Source organism: Phocoena phocoena, chromosome 13 (genome assembly GCF_963924675.1).
Source record: "Phocoena phocoena chromosome 13, mPhoPho1.1, whole genome shotgun sequence".
In the NCBI taxonomy this organism is placed as follows: Eukaryota; Metazoa; Chordata; class Mammalia; order Artiodactyla; family Phocoenidae; genus Phocoena; species Phocoena phocoena.
In genome coordinates this window covers 4,807,416-4,834,586 of record NC_089231.1, presented here as the reverse complement: position 1 = coordinate 4,834,586, position 27,171 = coordinate 4,807,416, and the positions used below count along the sequence as shown (strand labels likewise).

Below are 27,171 nucleotides of genomic sequence, written 5' to 3'. Positions count from 1 at the left end.
ATGAATGACTCTAGGCAGCAGTCACTGTTCTTCATCACACTTCCAGATTTACACAAACTCTGTGCTGTCAGGATAATATTGAGTAATGGAGTGGCAGATAATGAGATGAGGAGTACACAGCTGAAGATATGCAGGTAAAAAAACACATCTTATAAATAAGACTTTATAAACTTTTTGAGACCTTTAAGAGCTGTTTTAGTAGTATCTCCTTTAAAGCAAAATACTCATTTACTCAATCTGTTTATATAATTTTGAAATAAAGGAATTCAGTTTTGTTCTAATCAAGTATATTGAATTATATTTAGGGGAGGACTTGAAATACTTGAGATAGACTATCGCACTGTTGAGTTTTTATATTTGTGGCTTCTTGTCTGATATTTTAATTTAAATATTTTATAGACATTGATGAATTAAATCAGGGTCCCAAAACATAGAGATAGTAATAAATATATATGAAGTACCTACTGTTTTTGAAGCACTTTAGGAGATACTGTAAACATTTTAGATTAATATAATTTTTAAATTTTCAGGTTGATATAAGAGTATTTCTGAAGAGTATTTCTCCAAGAACTATCTTGAAATAAGACCCAAGATAGTCTTCGAAAAACGGCTTAGTTGAAGCCTAAAGTATAACACTGTGATTACTGAGGTCCCACCATGTATTCGTCCCTTAAATTGTTTGAGACATTCAAAAAAGAACTCCTAGAATACGTAACAATAGTATATCTGTAACTGAATTTCTTGGAGAGGAACAAACACGTATAAGATTGCTAGGGGCCAGAAATAAGACACTCTTGGGGTGTCCTCCATTTTGCTCTTATTTATAAAACTTTTCTCCTGCCCACTGTATATTTTCCCACTCAGGTGCAGCCAGGAGTCTGTACCCTTCCTGCTAAAGTACAATTTGATACTCATTGAGCATTCACTTGTGACCGCTTTGGGAAACAAATAAGTAGAAAACCTTAAGAGAGATTTTTTGCTGTTCACCCTCATATGGGTCATGCCCAGAGAGAGGGGTGTTTTGACTCATCATTCCAATCACTGACAAAGAGGCTGGAACAGAGAGAGCAGAGACGTGGTTGTGTCAGACAAAGGCAGGCCTTGCAAAAGCACGTACCTGCTGCACCACAGTTCCAACAAAGATGAGGCCACCAGAAACAGATTGACCCATCTCACCTTTTGATGTAATCCCATACACGCACACTCCTGGTTTTTAAAATTTGTTTCCTTGATGATTAATAATTTTGAAAATTTTTACATTTCTACCTCTATTCCCTTTTATGTTTTTCCCATTTTTTCCAACAAAATTATTGATGGTAATTTGAATTGTAATGATTGTTGTTGTAAGTTCATTTGGCTTTTGAATACTGAACTAAAACTGCTACCCCACTTCATTCTGGCTTGGAAAAAAATTCCTTTTTGAAGAAAAAGCATCTAGTCAATAGTTCTCACACTAAAGTAGTTGATAACTTCACTGATGGGTGAATCCTTAGACTCTTTACTCAAGTGCTTCTGACCACTACTTTAAAAAAAAAAAAAAGGGAAAATGGAAGAAACAGGAATTTAAAAAGCTGGATTCTTCACAGTGGTTAGACTTTTTCAGGTCTATACTTAAGATAAAATTGGAGGGTTTTTTTTTTGTTTTTTTTTTTTTTGCTGTACGCGGGCCTCTCACTGTCGTGGCCTCTCCCCTTGCGGAGCACAGGCTCCGGATGCGCAGGCCCAGCCGCTCCGCGGCATGTGGGATCTTCCCAGACCGGGGCACGAACCCGTGTCCCCTGCATCGGCAGGAGGACTCTCAACCACTGAGCCACCAGGGAAGCCCGAACTAAGCACTTTTTAATTGTTCTGGTAAAGTAAAAACAGAGAGTGGGCAGTCCACTTTAAAATTAATACATTTCATCTCCACAGGCAATTGCTGTTTTTGCACCAAGATATCCTGACATCACCTGTACCTGAAATATTTACCCAAATTTGGGTGGTGATGGCGGTTAGTATTTTAACATTTTATAAAGTATTATTACTAATTATTGGGAGCAATATTGATAAACATTAATTCAGGTATTAATTATAGCTCAAATTGAACATGGTTTATGAAGACAAATTATGTTGTGTTGTAGGTTGATCAAACCGTTAACAGACTTTAACTTTGATATACCTGATGTGTAAGATCCATTTTTGTGGCTCGAAATTCATATTTAGTTTTCCCTGTCATTAATGTTAAGATAAAGATTATCAATGAATAAAATACGTTACAGCATAATTTCAAGATAGCACAGACTTAATCCTTTTCTTATATTTTATTCTTTAGAATTACATTTAATATAAAAGAAGAAGTTTCTTGTTCCAGCAAATCTCCAATTGTTTTTAAAGAACTTAGGTCAATAGGTTTTTTTTCTTTTGAATTTTATTTTATTTATTTTTTATACAGCAGGTCCTTATTAGTCATCCATTTTATGCATAGTAGTGTATATATGTCAATCCCCATCTCCCAGTTCATCCCACCACCACCTGCTCAATAGTTTTTTTTAATTTGGAAATTTCATTAAAATTTTTTCTTAGTAAAATTGGAACAAGAAATATATTTCCAGTGCTGTATGTAACTGGGAATGATAAATGAAGTACCAAGAATCTTTATAAAAATTATATTATCCTGAGATGTTTGTCAAAAATCTTTCTGAAAATCCTCTTATTCTGAGATTTTAATTCCCCAGAATCCAGTGAAATCAATATTTAATAACAATGCTGATAGACCATTCAAAATCTTCTTCAGGTCTTTTATTTCTCTTCTAGGTTTTATGGTTGTATGCCCATCTTTTATCTTTTCATCCTTAATATAGCTTTTAAGAAAGACAAGCTGTTGGTGAACCAGTAGACAGTAAAGTCTCTTATTTGTGTTCTTTTCTACCTGCAAAAATTATGAAACAAAGAGGACATTGTTTTAGAGTTCTAGTAAATTCTAGTATCCTAATCTTAGCAAGAATAGTAAGAGGAAAATTGCCATCTAAAAATATGTTTTACTTTCTTACAAAGATATTACACGCTGTAAAAATTTTGACAAAAATATTTAAAATAGAAAATGGGATTATTATACATACTATTTTGAAACTTACCTTTTATTTCCCCATTAGCAGCCTGGGTATTGTTCTGTGTCAGTACATATATTTTACTCATTTTTAAGGATTTCATTGTATGGGTGTATAATAATTTAATTATTACCTTCTAATGCTCATCTGAGTTTCTAGTCTTGTGCTATTATAAACAATGCTTCAGAAAGTGGAAATTATATCATTTTTATTTATTTGGTAGTTTCTGTGGGTTAAATTCTTAGATGTTGGATTTCAGTACATTTTAAACTATAATCTACATGCTGCTAAATTGTGCTCTGAAAAGCTTGTACTAGATTACATTTAATAAATAGTGTATGAGAGAACCTATATTTCGACATCCTCACAAGCACTAAATATTAGCAGTCTTTGCGTATCTGCCAATTAGTTAGGTTACAAATATCGATAATATCTTCTTTTAATTTCTGTTTCATTGGTTAGTTGGAACACCTTGGCCTTTTGAACTTTCTCTTGATCTTCCACTTGTGTCCATTTTCCTTATTCATGTTTAATAAATTATTGTTTATTAGGAAAGGTATTAAATGTTTATTATATGAACTTCATTGGCCTTTTCACTTATGTGGTTTCTGGATTCGGGTCACTCCCAGAAAGGCTTTCCTCACTTTGGAATGTACCCACAGATTCTATTTCAGGAAGAGAATGATTATTACCTGCTTCTTTCTCCTGGGCATAGAAACTGTTGAGGTGATAGCCCTCTGCTTTGCTCTGCTGTATAATGTTTAAATTCTTTATGTAGTGCATTATTTAATAATATATTTATGTTAAGTCCTTCTTATCAATGTGGATTTTTTTAATAGATACCATTTTATAAAGCTGGAAAACTTAATGCCTATATTGAAAAATATGGAGCTAAGGTAAGTTTTAAAAAGGATAATAATTCCAGACATTGTTTATATTGATTTTGTATTCAACTTCTTTTGTGAGTAAACAAAAATTGGAGTATCTTTCTCATAAGTTATTGCTATGCATGTGAAAGAACCCAACATTTTTTTTCCCAGAACAATTATTTTGAGCACATTTAGTAGAGAAAGACGGGAAGAGTCTTAATTTTGTTGGGTACTTTCTGGCAGGCATTTTATGTGGCATAATTTCACTTATCATCTGTATCTTCCAAGAAGTAAATATCCCCATTTTTACAGGTGAAGAAAATGAAACCCAGAGAGGTGAAAATATTGTCCACAATCATATAGCTAATAAGTAGGGGAACAAAACAGTATAGATTGTATTTCCCGTGGTGGTGAGTGTCTGGATCTTAGCAAGAAAAAAAAATGAATACGTGGAGTTGAGCACTTGTCATGTCTCAGTTACTCAGGCCGTGGAGACTTTGCTGGAGCTCCCTTCATGTCTCTGCGTTGATCTCTGAGGCACTGCATTCTTGGTTATTCTAGCAGCCCATCCAGGCATCACTGCTGGCCTCTGTTCCTAGACCTAGTGGGGTTAGGGTTAATGAGGTTTTCGGTCATCTCCAAGATGAGATGCTTCCTTTAAGTTCTAGGATGATAAGATCTCAACAATACCCGGAGATTGTTTGCAGTTCCCTGAGAAATGTTTGAATAACCTGAAAGCTGGTTTTAGCCGTCATTTACAATCTGTGGGAAGGCAGTATTCTTTCCCACCCTTGTGGAGACTTCATGATTATGCTCAGTTTTTCTTTATATAGATATTTTCTACATGATAATAATCACAGCAGATATCTATAATATACTGAGCACTTTACTTGTTTCTGGAGATAAAGCTGTGAACCAGATAAACTTCCAGCCTTCAGGAATCTTAAAGTAGGAAATAATTCCCTCCTTTTTACTCATTGGGTGACAGTTACTTTGGCTTGCTCACTTTTCTACATGCTAGCAAAGGCAATGGCAGTGTTTTCTTCTGGGCCACATTTGTAAGGACGTTTGTATAGCAAACAGCCCTGAGAAGTTTCCTCATATGCATGTGCTATTCCATATGTAACTGAATACTCAAGGAGGGACTCTGCTGATCTCAGAGTTTCTCTCTATGCAGCTCTCTTCTCTCAATACTTAACCCCCAAACTCTACTTTCTTTGGCCTCCCTGGACTCTCAGTTCTGTCTGCTCAACCCACAGAGCCCACTGCCTCTTCCAGGATTCCTCCTCCCTGCACTGCAGCCTGGAAACCCTCTTTAATCAATATGCTGGGGGTACTCATGAATTTCCCATCTGATCATTAAAAATTCTGTACAAGTAGAGATACTCTGCTGGTTGCATGTGTGCCCATGTAAATATTTAATTGTTTTGTGATATTGAACTAGAGTGAACCATAATGAGAAATATTACAGTATAGTTCTGGACTTGTTTCCTTTGTGTACAGCAAAATACAAAGTAAAGTTTAAGGTCCTAGCACCAGAGCTCCAAAAATTTAGACTTACTGAGCCAGGATAAGCAGGTAGAATTTGCCCATTATAGTCATAGTTTCAAAGTGAATATATTTTAACACTTCTTTAACTTTAGAACCAGATAGGATTAGCTGTAGTGATGACTATAACTTATATCCAGGATAGCCCAGTTTGTTAGGTGGTGATCTAAACACACAGACATTTTTCTCTGAGTTTATAGGGACATAACAATTGCTGTGAACTTGCCCATATTTTGTGCTTTAATATTTTAGGTGGAGGCTCCACAACGAGTAATTCCTGTAATTCTTCAAAACTGCCTTTCATATTCACTCACAGCTAGACTTGCTCCAGCCTGGAATAAAGCTGGCCATCTCTTGGTGCAAGGTGACTTTATCTCTTTCAGTCATTGGGTCTTTCTGAACTAGCTTACTGCTATTATGTACATGTGTTTTTCATTTTAAGATATATTATTTTTAGGGAATGGTTTTTAAAGCATAGCCCCAACCAAGGATTCTCAAGCAAGCCCACATCAACATAAGTGTCATCTCCTTACTTTGGGATTATATCTAGAGGGCTCCTAGTGTTTCTTTGAAAAAAAATGTTTTTATTGTAGAATACTTGATGTTTAAAGAGGAATAAATATAAGTTATGTAGCATTATAATAAAATGAACACAAATTACCAGCATTGTTGGAACCAAAAGTCTGTTCGAATTTTTTGTTGAGATCTAACTGTTTTCTAAATATTTTATACCAGGAATAAATATTTGAGGGAAGAACTGGGTATTTCTGTCCTTTTAATTGAAGAGATACTTCTTGAGTGATTATATTTTTTCTCTGAATTGTCATTAGATATTCATATAAAACTTCATTTTATTTATTTATTCATTTATTTATTTTGGCTGTGTTGGATCTTCATTGCTCCATGGGCTTTCTCTAGTTGCGGCGAGCGGGGGCTATTCTTTGTTGCGGAGCACAGGCTCTAGGCACACGGGCTTCAGTAGTTGTGGCATGCAGGCTCAGTAGTTGTGGCTCATGGGCTCTAGTGCGCAGGCTCAGTAGTTGCGGCGCATGGACTTAGCTGCTCCACGGCATGTGGGATCTTCCCAGACCAGGGATCGAACCCGTGTCCCCTGCATTGGCAGGTGGATTCTTAACCACTGCACCACCAGGGAAGTCCCTAAAATTGTATTTTAAAGCATTTTTCATAGCTTTGATAATTTTACATAAAAAGGTTATATTAAGCACGATTTATAAGTTTTAATAATATGGCATATCTTATGAATTTTTTAAGGAAGAGAATTTCTTTCTCAGATGGGAAAGCAAAGTGCTGTTGGTAAGTAAAAATACATAAGTTAATAGTTAAAACACTAATATAATAACAGTTTAAAGAATGGTACAGATGGTTAGGTTGTTAAAATCTTGATGATTAGGTTATATCAGAATTTAATCATATATTGTTATAATCACAGTTTTACTCAGGAAGTCACCTCTGGTTCAAAATATACGTTCTACTTACATAAGAAAAAAAATTCACTTCTCTTAATTGGAATAAAAGCTATATTTTTAATTTCTCTACTTAAAGAAAACTGTGACCAAAAAGAAGTTTAATTCTGCAGGCATTTATAAAGTATAGTTTCCAGAGCCATATCATAAGAATTCTTTAGTACTGTTGTAAGTAAAAACTTCCTTTTGAGTACATGATTCTTTTTCTTCTTAAAAAAAATGATAGTCTAAAGAGACACAGATGATCTAAAACACACAGTTTACAATATGGTTTAATCTAATTCTTTCATTGATGTGCATGGTTGTATTGCAGCTAGACATGTTCCTAAATAGTAGTCCAGAGATAGCAGATGGGGGAAATCCTGAGCCAAGTAGACGTTATTGTCAGTCATGGTAGCTTTTACCACCATTTGGCCATAGCCTTAAATCTCGGACTAGCACCTGTAATCCACAGAGTATTTGCTCTGAGTTGACTTCCAAGCTGAAGCCTATTTGCCCTCATTGCTCTGGTTTTATGTTTAAGTTGGACAGTGGCAGTCACTGTGTGTTAGCTCTGGATGAACGGGTTCATTACCTAAATTTAGTTCCATCCCCAAACACTGTCAGGAGACTACAGCTGTTGGAGGTTAAAGATAACAGCTTAGGAGAGCAAAATTCCTCACTCACGTGTTAGAATTTTTTCTTCTAGTTTTACTGAATGTAATATTCTATGGCAAAACTGACAAATTGTAGATGTGTAACACTACCAGTACACCAGAAGCACCCTCGTGCTTTATTCCAGGTACCACTATCTGATTTGTATAAGTAATTTTAATCACAAGAAAGCAAGATAGAAGCCTTGGGGCTCTGAAAGATCTGGAATATATCTGCCAGTATATTTGAGGACATTTGTTAGTAAGACTAGTGAAGTCAAAAGCATGGCCTGGTACCTCTTCTAATTTAAGAAGAGCCTTCATCTTTCACATATAATAGATGTCAGACTTCTAAAAAGTATTTGTTGAGTTTTCCTCTCAATTGTGGGATGTCTCATTTTTCTTATTGTAACCCTACCCTACACATACATACCCACATATGCTTTTGTCTTCTTTTAGATGTCTCATCTATAGACCATCAAGTATTATATGGTGATTATTTGAATTTTACCATGTGTGAAAAAAATCCGTTCTTAACTGAGTTTCCAACTTGAATAAATTGAGTTAAATTAATTTCTTTTGTTACTAAAATACTTAATTTGATAGGATGGAGTAATAATTCCAGAAAGTTTATGGTTAATAATTTTATTTTCAGTATTAGACATCAATGTAACAGAAACTCAAGTTTGTCTAAGCATAGAAGCTTACACAATCAGACTGCCACCACCTCAGGTACCACATATTTTGATTTCTATAATTAACCTTACTATACTTACTGTATAATTAATATATTTATTATTATTACTGATATGCTAGGAGGTTTTAATTTTTAACAAGAAGAGTGATATGAAAGTTTTTATTATCAAAATCCATATTATTAAATGCTTGCTATATTGATATTGTCCTAAATCTGTTTACCAAAGAAAACACGATTCTGTCAGTTTAACACAGATCTAATTATATTACTCCCTTGCTCAAAAATCTTTTTAGGTGGCATTCAAGACTCCACAACCCTGCCCTGCCTCAGCACCCACTTCGTGCCTCTTCTTTCATCTCCAAATATTAAAAATGCTATTTCAGCTCATACTAAATGTAATAACCCCCCACTGGCATTATTAGAGCTTTTTCTTTCTCATCTATTTTTTACACATAACAGTTTTTTCCTTCTTAGTGGAAGGATGTGTCTTTTATTTTGCTGATTCTCATAGCACCCAGCATAGAATCTTACAAATTAATGGTAACTCAGTAAATGTTATTTTCCTTCTTCTGTGACAGTGGTTCTCAACAGAGAAGGGTGGAGGGCAAAATTAGTGATTTTGTTCCCCGTGAGACATTTGTAATGTCTGGAGAAAACTTGGCTATCACAAAGTAGGAGGGGTGTGTTGCTACTGGCATTTAGTGGATAGAGGCCAGGATCCTGCTAAATATTCTACAGTACACAGGACAGCAACCCCACTCCCATCCCCACAAAGAGTTTTCCAGCCCAAACTGTCAGTAGTGTCCAGATTGAGAAACCCCACTCATAGCACAGATGACTCTTCCTTTGCTTAGAGTGCCCCTCTGAGTGGCTATACATTATGCTTATTCTTTAAGAGCCAGCTCAAATGCTACTTTATTCATTTCTCTATAATTTTTTGATTACCTGTTATGTTGAGGCAATAGACAAGTCAAAAATGAATAGGATCTACTTTCTGGCCTTCAAGAGTTATGTAAGCCAGTAGGAAAGCTGACCTGAATATAAATAATTGGAATCGTTACTGAGTCAGAGCTCGTACTGCCTGCTGCACAACAGTCCAGTAAATTGAAAGATGAGGTGTTGGGGCAAGGAGTAGTCACTTGCCAGCAGACCGAGACTGTGGTGGGCTAGTATCCCAGAGACCCATTTTACCTGAGTTAGAGTAAAAAGGGAGGGGTGTGGCTAGTTGTTGCAAACTTCTCCGTGCCGAATCCTTTGTTCTTGCAGCTGTCCATGTAGGTCAGGTCACGATGTTCCTCTAAACCTCCAACAAGACAAGTGTTATTCTCTGTTCCACAACTTTTTATCTCTATATGAATGAAAAGTGTTATACCTTTAAAGGTCAGACCTCGGAGGCAGAGCCTTGAGAATGGGCCATCGTGTATATTTCAGATTTGTTCTTCTCTGTTACATATTGGGCGGCATAACATGAGTATCTGGTACTGATGAGGAACCTTCCCAAGGCTCCAAACCCACTGTGATCTCTCACCCTCTTTTAAACCTTCACACTACTCTTCACCATGCTCACATACTTATTTGTATTTTTATTTAGTTAGTTACTTTAATATTATTTATTTATCTGGCTGTGCCAGGTCTTAGTTGCGACACGTGGGATCTTTGTTGGGGCATGCGGAATGTTTAGTTGCGACATGCAAACTCTTAGTTGCGGCATGTAGGATCTTGTTTCCTGACCAGGAATCGAACCCGGGCCCCCTGCATTGGGAGCACGTAGTCTTAGCCACTGGACCACCAGGGAGATCCCCCTATTTGTATTTTTAGAGTTATACTCATTTCTGTATCTCCAACTTGCCTTATAATTAGCTTCTTAGGGACCAATATTGTGTTTTACTACCCTTTGAATTTCCAACAGATGATACTTCTGTTTTATATATCTGAGATTTGAACCAATTAGAGAATGACAAAGAAGAGTATGACATATAGAGATCAGAACACCACCTTTATTACTAGGATGAGAATATAATTTATCATCCAAAATGAACACTTTTGAGAGTGTGAAAGGGGCACTAGCTAACCTAATGGGATACTGGCCCAATGTGTATGAACTGGGATATGCTAAAAATTAAAATCAGATCAATCAAAATTGTATTTATTAAGAATTTATTGTGCATAAAGATATAGTTTGTGAACTGGGAGTCTTCAAACCAACAGTGGAATGAAGCTCAGAGGTGTGTTGTTATAGGACGGCTTATATAGCAAAAATTTGGAAGCTGTTTAATCTTTATAATGATTGGTTATAGCAGTGGGGTTTCCAAATGACAGGGGATTGGTTAAAGTTATTGTAGCATACCACTTTGGAAAACTGTGGTTCATTTATGATTTTTGGAGGCATTTACAAGAAATAATCTAAGTTAAATTTTGCTTGGGTTGCAGAATAAGCTAAATTAGGTTTTGCCATTGTAGCTTAACTGGTATTGTCTGCCTAAGGAATTTTCAAGTTTGGTCTCCATTTTAATTATTTTAACAGATATACGGTCACACTGTTTATTACTGAAAAAGAAAAACAGCTACTCGAGAATGTGACCTGTCTGAACCCTAGAATTAGGTAGATTGACCCACGAACTTATGGCAGTAACAGAAACCCACAGATTCACTTGGGAGATCAGGCACCATTCCCAGTATGACTGAGAGAATACAGAACACCACTCTTTGCCAGCAGGCCAGCTCCCAAGAGGACGAGGTAGGAGTTGTCCCAATTTTACCAACCAGATAAGCCATCCCATCTGCCCTGGGAGGGGTGAGTGAAGGAGGAGAGTGACATCATGAATATGTGTTAGTACATCGTTCTCGACATGGAAGCAAACACCAGAAATGGGGGCGATACGCTCCTCTCTTCTGTTCAACATTTACACTCAACAGATGCTTGTTCAGTTTATTTAAATTGATTCCCTAAATTATAATTCCTCATCAGTTCCTCTAAATCTCACTTTACTTATACTTTTGATATGCCATTTATCACCTCCGGACTGCTATAAAAGTTAGTTTCATACATGTCTGTGTTCCTACTAAGTTGTAATTTCTTTGAGAGTCTGGGTCCTGCCTTATTTACCTTTGTTCCCAATATACTAAAAGATAATTGGATTGAATTTTCATTTTATCAAAATCCAGTATTGGTTATAGGTCCGGAGTGGGGAATAAAGGTGAGGAGGAGGATATTTACCATCTCTCTCCTTTCCAGTTCATCTTCTACACTTTCATTCTCCTTATTAAAAATCTACCATGGCTTCTATTATCAATAAGATGAAATCTCAACTCTTTAGTATAATATACCAGTTGACCCAAATTCATCTCCCCCGTCATTGCTCTCCAAGTAGCCAAACTACTAATTGTTTCTCAAAGATAACATGGTCTTTCATACTTACATGTGTTTGCTCATACTGTTCTCCAAGCTTGTCGTGTCCATTCTCTGGCTCATCTTCCCACTCGTCTTTCAAGGCTTATTTCACATATCACCCCTCTGTGAAGACTTACACAGCTCCCAAGACTCATCTCTCTCTGTGCTCCCCTGGCCATGTGTATCACATATTCTTGTCCATGTAACTATCTCATTAAACTTAGAAGTCTTAGAAGTCTAAGAAGACTTAGAAGTCTTAGAAGTCCACGTAACTATCTCATTAAACTTAGAAGTCTTAGAACTATCTCATTAAACTTAGAAGTCTTAGAAGGATATAAACACAAGCTGTGTCTTAATTGATTTTTCTATCATCAGAGCCTACCATACTACCTGTCACTCCAGTAAATATTTGTGGAATGAGTGGAAGGTTGAGTGGAGTGGAAGACTAATTTATATGTTGAACTAAGTGACATTTGTTTCTATATCCTATTTAACTCCTGTGGGCTACAAATTAGTAGTTTTCTAAATTCTGATCTTTGATCCTATCTAGGCAAATTTTAAGACAGTTTATCATAATTCATTATGAGAAATGGGATTTTAGCCTTTATCTTTAGAGTTTAAATGGATTCAAGAAGTATTTGAAAGAATAATTTACTCATTTATCGAATTTTAGACTATTTTAAACTTTAAAATAATGCATTCCTGACAGTTAAGTGTTTAAAAAGAAGTTTATATGCATAAACTGCCGTTTTACTTGATGCTTTACGATTATAATTGAACCCACAGTTACATGAGGAACATATTCCAGAATAGCATTATGTAATCTTAAGCTGTTTGCCTTGATCATTTAATTATACGGAAAATTTGAGAAATGGGCACCTGGAAACAAATTTGTATTTACTCCATAGACAACTATTTATTGGTTGTCATTATGTATATGTGCATGGTGCTGATGGAAGACATCTTTTCCTTCCAGAAGTTTTTATCTTGGTCAGAAGAAAAGGCATGCACACACAACTTACCAGGAGAAAGGAACATTTCCTCAGCACTGGTTAAATTCACACACCGAAAAAATTCAGTGTAGGCTTAGAACTACATTAAAGTCCCCAGTTCTGCACTTAGTAGCAGTGCCTCTTTGGGCATGTTACTTAATTGCCCTGGATCTCTTGTAAATTGAAGGTAATGATATTTACCTCATACAATGTTAGGAGGTTAATGGGATAAAGTACATTAAGTGTACATAGTAGAGGTTCATAAAGGATGGCTATTGTTATTACTTTATAAGTAAATCGAGACACAGAGTTTAAGTAATTTGCTGTAGGTCATAAAGGTGAATAGATTCAGGATTTAGATTTTGTCCTTCCACTCTCTTCTTTCTACTACACTACATCATACTTCCTTCACCTAGGCTTGGGTTCCTTGGCTCAAATTTTTATGTCCCAAAGAGCCTTACAGAAGTACATACCTAATAAGTATTGAGTAAAAAACACAACAATTGAATAGCAGTTTTTTTGGCAATAGAGTATCAAAATAATTGTTATAGGAACTATGTTTCTTTAGGAGTTCAGAGAAAAAGGAGATGTCTGAGGGAATTCATATTTGAAACCTTTGGAACTTTGACAAAATTTTCCTCTCTTCTTGAATCAGCTCCTTTTTTGATTTCTCTGAAACTGTTTTGGTTTTTTTTCCCCAGAATCTCCTCCATTCATTCATGGCTCATCTTTCTCTTATCACAGTGTAAATATTGCTTATCACACTGTAAATGGAACCCTTGGGTTCCATTTTCAGCCCTCTTTTCTTCTCCTTCACAGGCTCACCCATTCCAGTGTTGAACCTATACAATGATACCTCCCAGACATCCTTGTATAATTTCAGCTTGTCTGTCCTTTCTCTGATACTTTCACATGAATGTACTAATGGTACTCAGACCCAGTTGTGTCTAAAACTGAATTATTTACTTATCACCCTCCCCAGCCCCAACTCTGCTCCTCCTTTGAATTTACTCTTTTGGTCACTGGCATCAACAGCCAGTAAGTTACCCAGCCAGAGGCTTCAGGGTCATCTTTGGTTCTTGCTTGCTATATCCAGTCGCTCTTCAATAGTCTACCTTTGTCTCTGAAATCTCTTCCTCTCTGTCTTCATTTCTAGTGCTCTAATTTAGACTCGTTTCCTTTCCTTGAACTATTAAAATGGTTTCCATTTTGGCCTTCCTGTTTCCAGCATTTTTCCTTCTTGTTCTCTAATTTTTCCTCACAGTGTCAGCAGAGTTCTCTTTCTAAAACAGAGGTCCCCAACCTAAATATCTCTAGTATCTCAATGTTGCCTAGGAAAGATAAAGTCCAAATTCTTTAGGTTGGCATTATAAGGAGGAAGTGATATTTATTGAGTACCTTCTTATGTGGGTTTGCTCACATAAGGACACAAATATTTGTTAAGTAAATAAATGCAAAGAGTTAGTAAATGATAGGTAAATCAGAGTCTGTTGGGGTGTATAGTGAAGAGATGAGTGGTTTGCTGGTCTTCAGAAAACTCTTAAGTTGAGAAAGACCAATATAAACATAGTGCTAGTATCATGGAGATCCCTGCAGCAATTGCCTTGAGTCCCTGAATAGTGTAGAAAATACTCAGAAGGATATAAACACAAGCTGTGTAAGTAGATGTATGTGAGAACTCATAAACTGCAAACATTTGGAACTGATACCCACCTTCTCTGAATTCGACTTCAGGTTCTGTTTTCCCTTAAATAATTTATTCATCCACCTGCAGCCAGTCTTTTCTAACAGTCATAGCCATTCCTGCACTGACCATCTTTTTCTTAACACACAGCTCAGGCAACTAATCTCAAGCACAGAGTATCACAGCACAAGATTTATTTCCAGTGTACAGCACAATAGGTATCTTTTCATTCTTGGTGTCCTTTCAACATGACCAGCGCTTATCATCTTCCTCTTCCTACATCCATGGTTTTTTGCTCTGCCCTGCTCCCCATTTCCATTAATCTAATAAATGCAGTGGAAATTCAGAGAAGGATAAGTCACTGAATGTGGAGGAGAAGGGTCTAGATTTAGGCCTGTAAGGTTTGTATTGGTAGAACTCAGATAAATCAGAGTGGGGGCAATGCTTTAAGCCAGTGCATTGTTAAAATGCTTATGACTTGTCCAGGCAATAAAAAATTGGCCAGGTTAGCTGGAGTTCATTGAAAAGCAGTAGGCAATAAAGTTAGAATGTTGTTTCCCAAAAGATGGATGATAAGGGCAAATGATTGTGAACCGTTCTCTCTAATCTTAATACAGTGTCCTCTCACCCATTAATACTTTATTTTCCACCTCACTTGAGGTCTCTCTAATCTCTGGCTCACTGTAAGAAAATGCCCCACACTTCCCAGGGTGAGAGAACTTTAAGTGGCAAGTTGTTGGCTGCCTACAGGCTTAAATACCCTACAGACAGGGCACCTGAGGACCGCAGAAGAAAGCATTCCAAGACATGGAAAAGGGATACAAAAGGAGAGTGAGAGTACTGGCTCTGTCCTCTCCCCTCCAAAAGACCAGATAGAGGTATAACTCCCTAACACATCCTCCACTTAAAAAATTTTTTTTTTTTTTTTTGTGGTACATGGGCCTCTCACTGTTGTGGCCTCTCCTGTTGCGGAGCACAGGCTCCAGACGCGCAGGCTCAGCGGCCATGGCTCACGGGCCCAGCCACTCCACGGCATGTGGGATCTTCCCAGACCGGGGCACGAACCTGAGTCCCCTGCATCGGCAGGTGGACTCTCAACCACTGCGCCACCAGGGAAGCCCCTAAAAAATTTTTTTTTACTTTAGTTAAGATGCTATTCTGACAAAATGTAAGTACCTTCCTTTGGACAGAGATTCAACTTCTTATAAATTAACATAATTAAAGAAACTGAAAACCAGTTCAAATAAGTACAGAATAGGAGTTTGGGTTTGGAAGATAAGAGGGAAAGCATGAAATATTTGATATACTGTATAGAGGGGAAACAGGATGAGCTGAAACACTGATTACATTATGTAAAGTGGTTATGTATGATTCAGTGTAATAGCCTTTGAAACTATATAATGCATAACTGTGTAATAAATCTGTGTTGTTTAATGTTTCTTTTTGTTTGCCAAATTCTTTTGAGGACTTACGCATTAAAATCTTATTTCTATTCAAAGCTAAGAGAATTTGATATTTCTCAAAGTATTATAAAGGATTTTGAAACTAACAAGAATGCTGTTATTGCGGGACATTCGATTTTGAGCAACCGGTGCTATGTTTTGCCAAGGTGAGATTTAAATGTGTAATATCTAGGGTGGGTTCAAGATAGTAGTTGTCTCTTATTTTGCTTCAACATTGATATGTGCAAAAGTATAAACCATTTTTGTGAATTTTTGAAACTGAATTATCACTTTAAAAAGATATTGAAACAATATTGTCATACAGAAGCCATCAAATTACTAAAATAATTTTGTTATACATTTACATTTTTTTTTTGCTGAACATATATCCAGCAAAGCAGCTTTACTGAGAATACATAATATATTGAATATATAAAGTACTCTTAGAATTCAACAATATACAATTCAATTAAAATATAATTAAAGATTTAAACAAGTAATTCACCAAAAAGATATATGGGTGGCAAGTAAGCACATTGAAAGATGCTCAACATCATTAGCAGTCATTAGGAAAATGCAAATCAAAACCACAATAAGATACTGCTACACACCTACTAGTATAGCCAAAACTAAAAAGCCTGATATAATATTGATGAGAATGTGGAGGAACTGGAAAACTTATACATGATTGGGAAGAATGTAAAATGGTACAGCCACTTTGGAAAACAGTTTGGCAGTGTCTTTAAAAGTTAAACATATACTTACCATGCAGTTCAGCCATTCTACTCCTAGGGGTTTACCCAAGAGAAAGGAAAGCATATGTCCATACAAAGATTGACATGTATACACTGATGTGTGTATAAAATTGATGACTAATAAGAACCTGCTGTATAAAAAAAAAATTAAAATTTATCTAAAAAAAAAAAGACACAAATGTTCACAGCAGCTTTATTTGTAATAGCCAAAAACTGGAAACAACCAAATGCCCATTAAAAAGTGAATAGGTAAACAAACTGTGGTATATCCACACAATGGAATATTATTTGGCAATAAAAAGGAATGAAATATTGATACCACAACATGACTAAAGAATCCCGACCAAAAAATAGTACATATTATATTATTCCATTTATATAAAAATCTAGAAAATGCAAACTAAGGAAGAATTGGAGGGATTACAAGGACAGTTTGGAGAGCGATGAGTATGTCTACTATTTTGATTGTGGTGATGGTTTCATGGTACATACATAGGTCAAAATGTACCAAGTCGTACAGTTTAAATATATGTAGTTTATTGAGAGTCAATCATACCTCAATAAAACTGTAACCAAAAAACTACCTTATTTCAACTCATTGTTTGTTTTTTTGAGATTATGAAATGTTCTAAATTTACTGTGGTGGGAGTTCCCTTGTGGCCTAGTGGTTAGGATTCCAGTCTTTGACTGCTTTGGCCCAGATTCAATCCCTGTTCGGGGAACTGAGATTCTGCAAGCCATGTGGCATGGCCAAAAAATTTTTAAATAAACAAAAATAAAATTGACTGTGGTGATGGTTGCACATATCTGCAAATATACTAAAAACCACTGAATTGTATACTTTACATGGGTTAATTAATTGTATGGTATGTGAGTTACATCTCAATTAAACTGCTTAAAAAGATCTATCTATTGGGAATTCCCTGGTGGTCCAGTGGTTAGGACTCCGTGCTTCCACTGCAGGGGGCACGGGTTTGATCCCTGGTTGGGGAACTAAGATGCCACATGCCACTGGATGTGGCCAAAAAAATAAAAATATCTATCTACTTTTTTTTTTTATTTTACGTAAGAGTTTAACAAATTTTTTTTACCTGGAGGAGATACTATAGGCAAGTACATGATTAAAAGTGGGAATGTACATATTAAAAGTGGGAATGTATATATAGAATCTGACAATAGCAAGTAGAAACAAGAACTCAAACAGCTCCCCATTCTGGGTCAGCAAACAGCTTGAAAAACCTCAAACTGCCATGAAGGGAGAGCATCATTTTACTGTGTATACATAGTACCTGGGACTATACTGATAAGCCAAAAATGCTACTCTATTTGGTAAACTCTGCTAAACAGACCACATAAACACAGTACACTTTAGAGAAAGAATCTTAAAGTGCACGACTCTAAAGGCCTCTGATATACATTTACATTTTTATTAGACCTAGTTTTAAAACAGTAAAATTTCTAGGTGTCTCATTACAAAATTACAACTATTATAGTAATATCAATAGAATATTATAAACTTGTACATATAATTAATGATTCATTGTCATTTGATATGAGCTGTTTTAAGTTTGTACTGTCTTCAGGGGAAAAAATGACTTCTTATTAACATAAATATGACTCTTGGCATGAAATTTTAACCTGCTTAGGCAAAAGAACTTTCAAGCAGCATATACACAATGCCTTGGTCATTGAAGCCAAGAAAAGGTAGGTAGGGAACAAGATTTGACTCTGATTCATTCAGCTCTTAACAGACTTTTCCCTAAAGTCTAACAGTTACCAGGCATACCTCTATGTGGCAACACTGTATTCATTAGTTTGTGTTTATAACTGGCTTATTGTTTGCATCAGTTCAACTTAGATCTTCTAACCATTCTAGTTAAGAATTTAGTACAATGTTAATTTAGAACTGGGAGCAAATGAGTAGCTTATTTACTTATGTGTTGATAGTTGCTAAAATTTTTGAATGCTTTCCAAATCACATAGTTAAACTGTATCTAAGCATTGGCTCATAATACTTCACCACCTCTATGTTTTATAGTATGAAAATGGGACAAATAATAAGTATTCTTCACACCATACCCCCTGACTGTCCTTTTCACTCATATGAAGATTTCCAGATGCACTGGGATGACCTGGTAAGGAATAGAAACATATATTACATATATACATATAAACATATATTACATTAGTAGCTATTTGATTTTACTTCTTGTAATTTAACCTTAAGTTTAGCTCTCTCAGGAGAATTTCAACTTTGTTCTTAATTTTTAGTATAGCTATAAGCTTCCAGAAAATTATGGAACTACTAAAATATACTGCAGCATCTACTTCAAAATGATAGGAAGAAGGATCTTCACATATCCTTTACAGATGCTCTCTGCCCACCTTATGATCCAGGCTTACTCCTGCCCTGATGTCATCATTTTCAACCTTCTCTAAGTTCAAATGAAGCTACTTTCCCTCTGCTTCTTTTTATCTGAATAAGTGTTTTTTGTTTTCCTTAGAATTTTGCTATTTTTATTTGAGGATGAGCTTAATAAAAATATTTTTTCCCCTTAAACACTACTGCAACAATTTAGACAGTAGAAGAAACTTTAGAGTAGATAGGAAAAATGTTTACATGATTCCTAGTAGAAAGTAAGAAAATAATTGCAGGCTTCTTCTTAGCCAAGGGCTCCCTCCTGTGGCATGCTGGATATTACTGAAAGGGTAGAATTAAAAGAATTAGTCATTTAATGAAATTTTCTTTTCAGAGTATTTAATTTTACGGTCAAAGTTTAGAGGATTTGAGTTGTACTTAATGCACCCCATTGATTCAAGGAAATATTTTTCTTAATGTTATTTTTAAAAATCAACATACAAAAAGCACACAAGTGCTCAGGTGAAACTCTTCCATCTTAATTAGTACTTATTTCACCATTTCTTTCTCTTTATACTCTGACCAGCTGGAGTTTCCAAATGGAAGAAGGAGGAGCCTAATGTTCTCTTTCTGTATTCTGCATTTCCTAACCCAAATCTTAATATAAAGCTGAGGTTGACAGGTATCAATTTTTCCCCTTCATGAGATGCTAAGACATTATTCCAAGTCTTCAGAATATTTTTCATCAGAAAAAGTAACTGCTTTTCTCAAAGAACTGCTTTTAGAGCTTGAGTACACTCTATACATGTTGTTTCTCTGTACTGAATTTTTCCTGCTCTTGGAGATGCAACCTGTTTATTGTTTACTATAAACACTTATTTTTATAATCTATAAAGGTCATAGTATCTTTTTTATAAATCATTTTTTTAAATAAATCTTAGTTTGCCAGTCTGTGTAGAAAGCCGTATAGTAAGGGTACTGTGAGTTGTCTTTATTGTGCGTGTTAATATTTAAGCAGTTAAGATTCCTGTGAGTAAATGTTCTCTATAGCTTTGGATAATATGGAATAAGCAATACATAAAATATTTAGGATTTAGTTGTGTACCTTTTAAGACCATTTTACTTCCATTAAAAAATGCTGTCTTCTATCTACAGAAAATTTCCCACTGTTCTTTAACAATGTTCAGATACCCTCTCAGTTGCATCAGAAGTCAGCCCGTACAGTTCTTTCCAAGGGTAGATATGGAAAGTGTGTTGAAAAGTTTTCTTTCAGATTTAAAATCTAAACTGCCCCATATATGTGGATTTCCCATAAAGATGACAACTAAACCGTTGTACTACACACAAGAACTAACTAAACTGTATCTGCAGGTAAGAGATTTCATATCCTACCAAGTTCTCTAAGACATGCTATGCACCTTTTGCTTTCAGTGATGGACTACCTATCCACTGTGCTATAAGTCTTTTCTCTCAGTTCAGTGTTTCCCTAATACTATTTGTCATTGTTGTACTTAACCATTTGTTATTGTCATTATTATTATTGTATTTAACTTGGTATGATGGTAGTAGTTGTTTACTGTTCTATTTCTTCTAATTTAACATGACTTCCTAGAGGGCAAAGAGCATATTCATCTTATTCCAAGTTCCTGGTACTTAATAGGTGTTCATTAAATGTTTTTTCAAAGAATAAATGAATAAATGATCATATAGGATAGTTTGGAAACATTTGCCTCATACAAGTCCAAGTTTTCTTTGAAATTCTGCCACTTCAGTCATTTGAGTCTGATTGATTGAAAAAGCCTTTGAATAATTCCATTTATAGAAATTGAATTATGGTAGCATTTTCATTGTAAGATGATATGCTAAGTGAAATCTTATTTATGAAAAAAAAGAATAAGTAGCAATTAAGCAATATTGATGAAGAAAATATGATGGCCTATCTTCACACTCAATAAAATAAGATTTCTTTGTCAAAAGGAAACAAAATTAAAAGGGAAATTTTTGAAGAACAAGTGGAAATCCAATTTAAATTTTTCAACAATGATCTTTCTTTTAAATGACAAATATGTGTGTTTTCATCAAAAGGAAAGACGGAGGTTTGAATAATTTGAACAGTTTGGAATGTAATATGAATTATTTGAATATTTCTGTGTCTTCTGAGTCTCCTTTCTTGACTTATAATACTAGCGTCTTGTTTTATTGTAGCTTCCACTACTCCAGTGATTTAGGCTTTCTTGTGGTGTTGACTTGCTACGGCTCAAACACTATGCCTCATGGCATTTTTTCAGCTTTTGCTGCCATACTGCTTGCTTCATTCTCTTTATAATCCTCGAGTAAACTTCACCAGAGCCAGTATTTGATAGACCCCTTTTATCTTTTCTAGCCAGGTCACACCATCTGTCACTAGCCAGCCTGTGGATCTGGTATCCTTGGGTTAGGGGCTAACACCTCATATAAATGCTATAAAAACATAACAGCCAAGATATCAAGTGCTATAAGGCAAGGCCATTTCCTTAGAAGGGAGTGTGCATGGACAAATACCAATTGACATCTTTATGATCTTTATGAATCTTAAAATTTTGCCCTGACATAACATTTTAAAAAGTTTAGTTGTTGGCCAAGTCCAAATGTGAGGAATTTAGAAGATATGTCATTACACCATGCATTTTTATTGAATATATTTATTGAATACCTTATATTTCCAGCCTACATCTGTTTTGAAAGTGGTGAGTCCAGACAATATATTTGTGAAAATTTGCTTCTTAAATGTAAAATAACACTTACTTGGAAATTCTGGTCTTTATATTGCTTCTGACAATTGGTACATTGACAATAAGAATTTCTCCTCAGTTTTATTGAGTGCCTTCTCACTTAATCATCAAAATAGACTCTTGGGGTAAAAAATTGTTTTCTCAGTTTTGCAGAAGAAACTTGAAGCTCACAGCATTCAAGTAATTTAACCAAAGCCACACAGTTAAATACATTGCAAAATTAAAATTGAAACCCAAAGAATGGATTCTTAGTTCTAAAATTGGAAAACGTTTAGATTTGTGGTTAAGAGCCAGACTCTAGAGACAGGCTGCCTAGGTTTGAACTCCTTACTACTTGTATAATCTTGGGCAAGTTATTTAATCTCCCTGTGCCTCGGTTTCTCCAGTTGTAAAATGGGGCATAGTAGTAGTGGTAGTAATAGCACTTGTCACAAATTGGGCTCTCTAGGAGGCCTACTCTGAAATGGAGTCCAGTGCGTGTGATACTTATCGAGAAGTGCCCTTGGAATCAACACCTACAGACAGCAGGGAAGGAAGAAGAGTGGGTAAAGGGAGAAGTCAAAAGCAAAGCAGGTGCCAGATAACCATGGCCAACCTTCTGAGGAGCACAGGGGCTAAAACGGCCCATCACAGTGGTTCTGCATTGGCCAAAATAGCCAGGCCTTTATACCTCTTCCATCTGTCGTTGGATTTGGGCCACCTGGAGACAGGCAGGTTCTAGGGTGAGGTGGGTCTCCTAACTGAGGCAGTCTCTGCAGGGGCTGACTGCCAAAGGTGGTTTGCTGACAGTACCCCAGCAGCAGGGGAGCAGCCCTTTCTTGAAGGGGATCTGGGCAGCACATCACCATTTCCTTCCCAGTACTTCATAGAGTTTTTTGTGTTTTGTTTTTGGATTAGATAATCCTATTTGGAACAGTTCCTTGTAATTGAGCTCTCAGTACATGTTAGTTCCTATTATTGTTACAACCTTGTTAGCTCTAAGTACTAAAGAGAATAAATTTAAAAAATGAAAAACAAATTGATCAAACTGCTTGATAAAACTCAACTGACTTAAAGAAGTAAATTAGTAGGAGTGCTTAGCCAAACTAGCTTTTTTTTTAAACTTACCGGAATTCTCCAAGATACATAAAAGAAATTACTATAGTATAACGAACTCTTGTATGCCTATCATCTGGCTCCTCCTTGACGGATTTTTGGGGTGGGGGTAAACTGTAGTATTTTAAAACAAATCCAAGATATGCTGTTATTTTAATCTGTAAAGACTTTAGTATGTGTCTTTTTCTGATAAGAGCTTTTTAAAAATATTATGTAATAATAATTGATTAATATCACCTAATACCAGTTCATACTGCAATTCCCTGTTTATCTCAAAGATTTATTTTAGAGGTTTCGTTTAAGTCAGAATCCAAGCAAGTTCCACATAATTTGGTTGTTCTATCTCTTAGATCTCTTTTATTGAATAACATTCCAAACTCCCCTCCTTTTTATTTATGCCAGTTATTTGCTGGGAAAACTGGATCATTTACCTGGAAAATGTCCCATATTTTGCATTTGAATGATGGCTTCCTTGTTGTGTCATGGCATTATAAAACATTCCTCAGTTAGCTTCTGCATCACTTCACTCAGGGTCATGAAAGCTGGCTAGTTCCTCTTCTGTGCCCTCTGCAAATTATGAGGAAGTAAAGAGGGGCGTCTTCTTGCCTCACTGACATGAATAAGACTCCGGCTTGAGAAATCTACAGACAAAAGGGAACCCAGTCACCTACTTTGAGCATCACCCAAACCTTACCCAGGACTTTATTGGGGACTTCCCACTTCTCCCACAAATAGCCGTGGTGGGAGGAGGAGTGTTATTCTCTGTGGTGACTTTGTATTATGTCAACCTGAGTATGCTGTAGGTATGTCCTTGAATTCCTTCCTACATCGTTCTGGCTTAGGGTGGCACGTGATTTGGAAGGTGGAGGCGAAGCAAGAGCTACGTTCACACAGAGAAAGTCTGTGTGAGGCCAGTATTGCAACTCAGCCTCATGGGGATAAGCTATGGCAGCTTGTTGATGTGGAGCAGAAGTTGGGCCATAGCTCCATCTGCCCTGACCACATCTCCTCCTTCAGCTCTCTAAATCCTGCGTCGGGTTTGTATGCATCTCCATTGCCAAGTGCACCAGCCCTTTTGTAGGTCATCTGTACTATGATGTCAGAGGCTTGAAGTTGGTAGGAGACCAACTGCTCTCTGACATTCTACTCCATTTTTCAAGGTGGCTACAAGGTCACCCAGCCACATGCCCTTCTGACCAGTGACAACTCTTCTATTGTAGTATGGGGTCTATGTCCCCTCCTTTTGGGTCTGGGCAGGCCTGTGATAGAAGTGATGCTACATGACTTCCAAGACTAGGTCATTAAAAGAAAAACGGTTTCTTCCTGTCTCTTGGGACAGTTGCTATGCCACATGTGAGGGATCCCAGTCTACATGAAGAGGCTACTTATAGGTACTCCAAATGACAACCAGTGTCGATCATCACACATGTGAGTGAGGAAGTGATTCCAGCCCCAGAGTCATCTAACCACAACTGCCTGAGAGACTCTTAGCTAAACCATGTCAAATCCCAGAATCAAAAAGTAAATAAATTTTTTTAGAAAAATCCCAGAATCATTAAAGATAAAACATAATTATTTTTGTTTAAAGCCACTAAGTTTTGGTATGATTTGCCTAATAAGTAAGTGGATCACTCACTGACTTTTCCTCTGCCTGTTCACAACTCTTATCTCCTAAAATTCTGTCCTACTGTCCTCCCAACTATATTCAACAACTGAATCGCCAGTAAGGGAGAGAAAAACCAATTGTTCTGGTTTGAATATTGTTCCAGATTGTTTTTTTTTAATTTTATTTCAAGGTGTGAATCTATGTGTTTTTTATGTCAGAGGGTGAGAGAAGAACTCTGTGTTCAGTGTTTCCGATTATTGTCACATGTCTCTCTTTTACAGACACTAAGACTTAATAGGTATGTATTTTAAAAGACTAAGCACTTCCCAGCAACAGATGAATAGATAAACAAAATGTGATATATACATACAATGGAATATAATTCAGCCATAAAAATGAATGAAATTCTGACATGTGCTACAACATGGATGAACTTTGAAAAGCTAAATGAAATAAGCCAGACACAAAAAGACAAATATTGTGATTCCACTTACATGGAATACTTAGAGTGGGCAAATTCATAGTGACAGAAAGGAGAATGGTGGTGACCAAAGCTGTGAGGAGAAGGAAATGAGTTACTGCTTAAAGACTATGAAGTTCCTGTTTGGGATAAAGATAAAGTTTTGGAAATAGTGATGATTATACAACAGAAGTACAGTGGGGAATGTACTTAATGCCACTGAATTGTATGCTTAACAATGGATAAAATGGTATATTTCATGCTTTATATTTTTCTACAACAATTTTTTAAGAAGACTATGAGCACTTGTTTCTCTTTGATGTATCTGACAAGTCAGTTTGACAAGTACTTGCTGAATTGCTTCCAGATACCAGGCACTCTAGTAGGCAATAAGATTGCAAAATGATTAAGACACAGTCACTGCCCTATACTCAAAATCCTACTTGTTCTGAAAGACGTAGTGTAGATGCAACCACCTCCTCCATTAATTTAATTTCTGAGTAAATGTTTTGTTAGTAACTGTGTGAAAGATTTAAGCATGTGAAGGATGTAAGAATAAGTAACTCATAGTTCCTACCCTCAAAGAATCTAGTATCTACTTAGGGAGACTGAACATGCACACTAAAAGATAAGAGCATTACCTTGTCCTATTTTTTTGGTGACAAATAGTAACGGATAGAAGATCCTTGGGAGGTTGAGAGGGAAAAAATGGAGAGAAGAGGGAAAGACATTCTGAGAGAGACAGCAGAACGAGCACATTTGGAGGACGATGGTAGCAGCTAAGGGTATAGTTTTTATAGTTGATTTATATACAATTTAGAATATAACTTCATCTTAAAATATTACCTTGAAAGGATGGTATCTAAAGAAGGATACAAATCATAAGAAATATACACATGTCCTCACTAAGGCTCATTTGTTTTTTGTTTTTCTTTACCTGTTCTATGTATTGTAGTGTTACTTTTTATCCTTATTTTGATGATATCTTATATCATTTCTTTTCCATTAAGGACATTATTACATTTTCGAAATTTCCTAATCTTTATCCTTTCAGGAAAACAAAGTCAAGCCGCCTAATCTAACCACTAAACAAAAGTTCAGGTCCTCTCTGGCTCAGGCCCCTTCCACAAGACCTGCCCAGGCTCAAAGTATTCCACTTCATTCAGTAGCCACAGACCACAAGGTGGAGCTTTCGGTCAGCCAGCCGAAGCCCTATGTGTCCTCAACTCTGCACCTCCAGCCAGAATCTGTTCAGAGCAGAAAGAAGTCCCTGCCTGACAAGGCAGCACAAGTACATCTGGAAGTAACAAAGCTCAACAGAGGAAGTACTCAAGTTCAAGACACAGATTTTAGCTCCCAACATAATATTGCCCCTAAATTCATACCAGTTTTCAAAAATCGACAATTACAGATGAACAAAAATATCTTAGAACCTGACAACCTGAAAAGAAAGCATGTTGTTACAGAATCTAAGTTGCTTTCACTTAAAACTAGTGTGATCCAGGATGATAAACTGAATTTAGATCCAGCTATTAAAAAAAGATCTAATCGCAGCATTCAGATGAAGACTTCTAGATCTCTGCAAGAAAAAAACACTGAGTCCTTTGAAAATATGACAGAAAATCCCCCTTCTAGTGGAAAATTATCGGTCATGAGTTTAAGTGAAATTAAACAACTACCTAATAGTTCAGTATTTCAGATGTCAAATAACAAGTTAGGTGTAATAAAAAGTGCTGTTGACTTCCAAGTGAATGAAAAAGAAAATTTGACAAGGAAATACATAACACAAATTTTAGGGAAAGGCCACGAGTCACTAAAAGTGAAAAGACCACCACACATTTTTGAATCAGACACAGAAACGGAAGATTCCCAACTGCTGCAGCAACAATCAGTTGATCAAACTAAAGAAGCTGATGTAAGTGACCACCGGTTAATAGTAAGCAGAACAGCCCACAGGTCTAAAAGGACATTATGTCAGGACTCTTCAGAAACTTCAAAGAAGCCTCACTCCAATACTACCCATTACGGACAATCCAGTTCTTCTAAGAACCAGGTAAAAAACCTAAAGACAATTTTAATCTGGAGATATTAACCATGTGATAGACCTTTAAAACCCCTAAATAAAGATTTAAATGATTTGCCCAAGATCATCTAGAAACACATTAAGAGACAGAGTATCTAACACAACTGCAAGTATATACAGTTAACTTATAACAAAATGTGATTCTTCAATCTGGTTACAGATACATAACTTGGACAAATCAAAACATAAGAAATCTCTCATCATTCCTAAAGCTTAG

At 36.1% G+C, this 27,171-nt stretch overlaps 1 protein-coding gene across 1 annotated transcript; it reads left to right on the top strand.

The window, feature by feature from the left end:
- Positions 1 to 27,171, top strand: C13H18orf63 (chromosome 13 C18orf63 homolog). The gene is made up of 12 exons (XM_065890565.1): positions 1 to 134; positions 1,912 to 1,990; positions 3,926 to 3,982; positions 5,756 to 5,867; positions 6,776 to 6,817; positions 8,275 to 8,351; positions 15,883 to 15,992; positions 18,619 to 18,715; positions 18,852 to 18,937; positions 20,127 to 20,310; positions 25,926 to 26,924; positions 27,115 to 27,171. Exons 1-12 carry the CDS (start codon positions 1 to 3, stop codon positions 27,169 to 27,171), a joined length of 2,034 nt encoding a protein of 677 aa, XP_065746637.1.

Excerpts from the sequence above, each read along its gene's own strand:
- C13H18orf63 (XM_065890565.1), top strand. The coding sequence starts at position 1 with ATGAATGACTCTAGGCAGCAGTCACTGTTCTTCATCACACTTCCAGAT. Across the intron at positions 15,993-18,618 it reads CGGTGCTATGTTTTGCCAAG|TATGAAAATGGGACAAATAA; the intron begins GTGAGATTTAAA and ends TATGTTTTATAG. Across the intron at positions 18,716-18,851 it reads AGATGCACTGGGATGACCTG|TATAGCTATAAGCTTCCAGA; the intron begins GTAAGGAATAGA and ends CTTAATTTTTAG.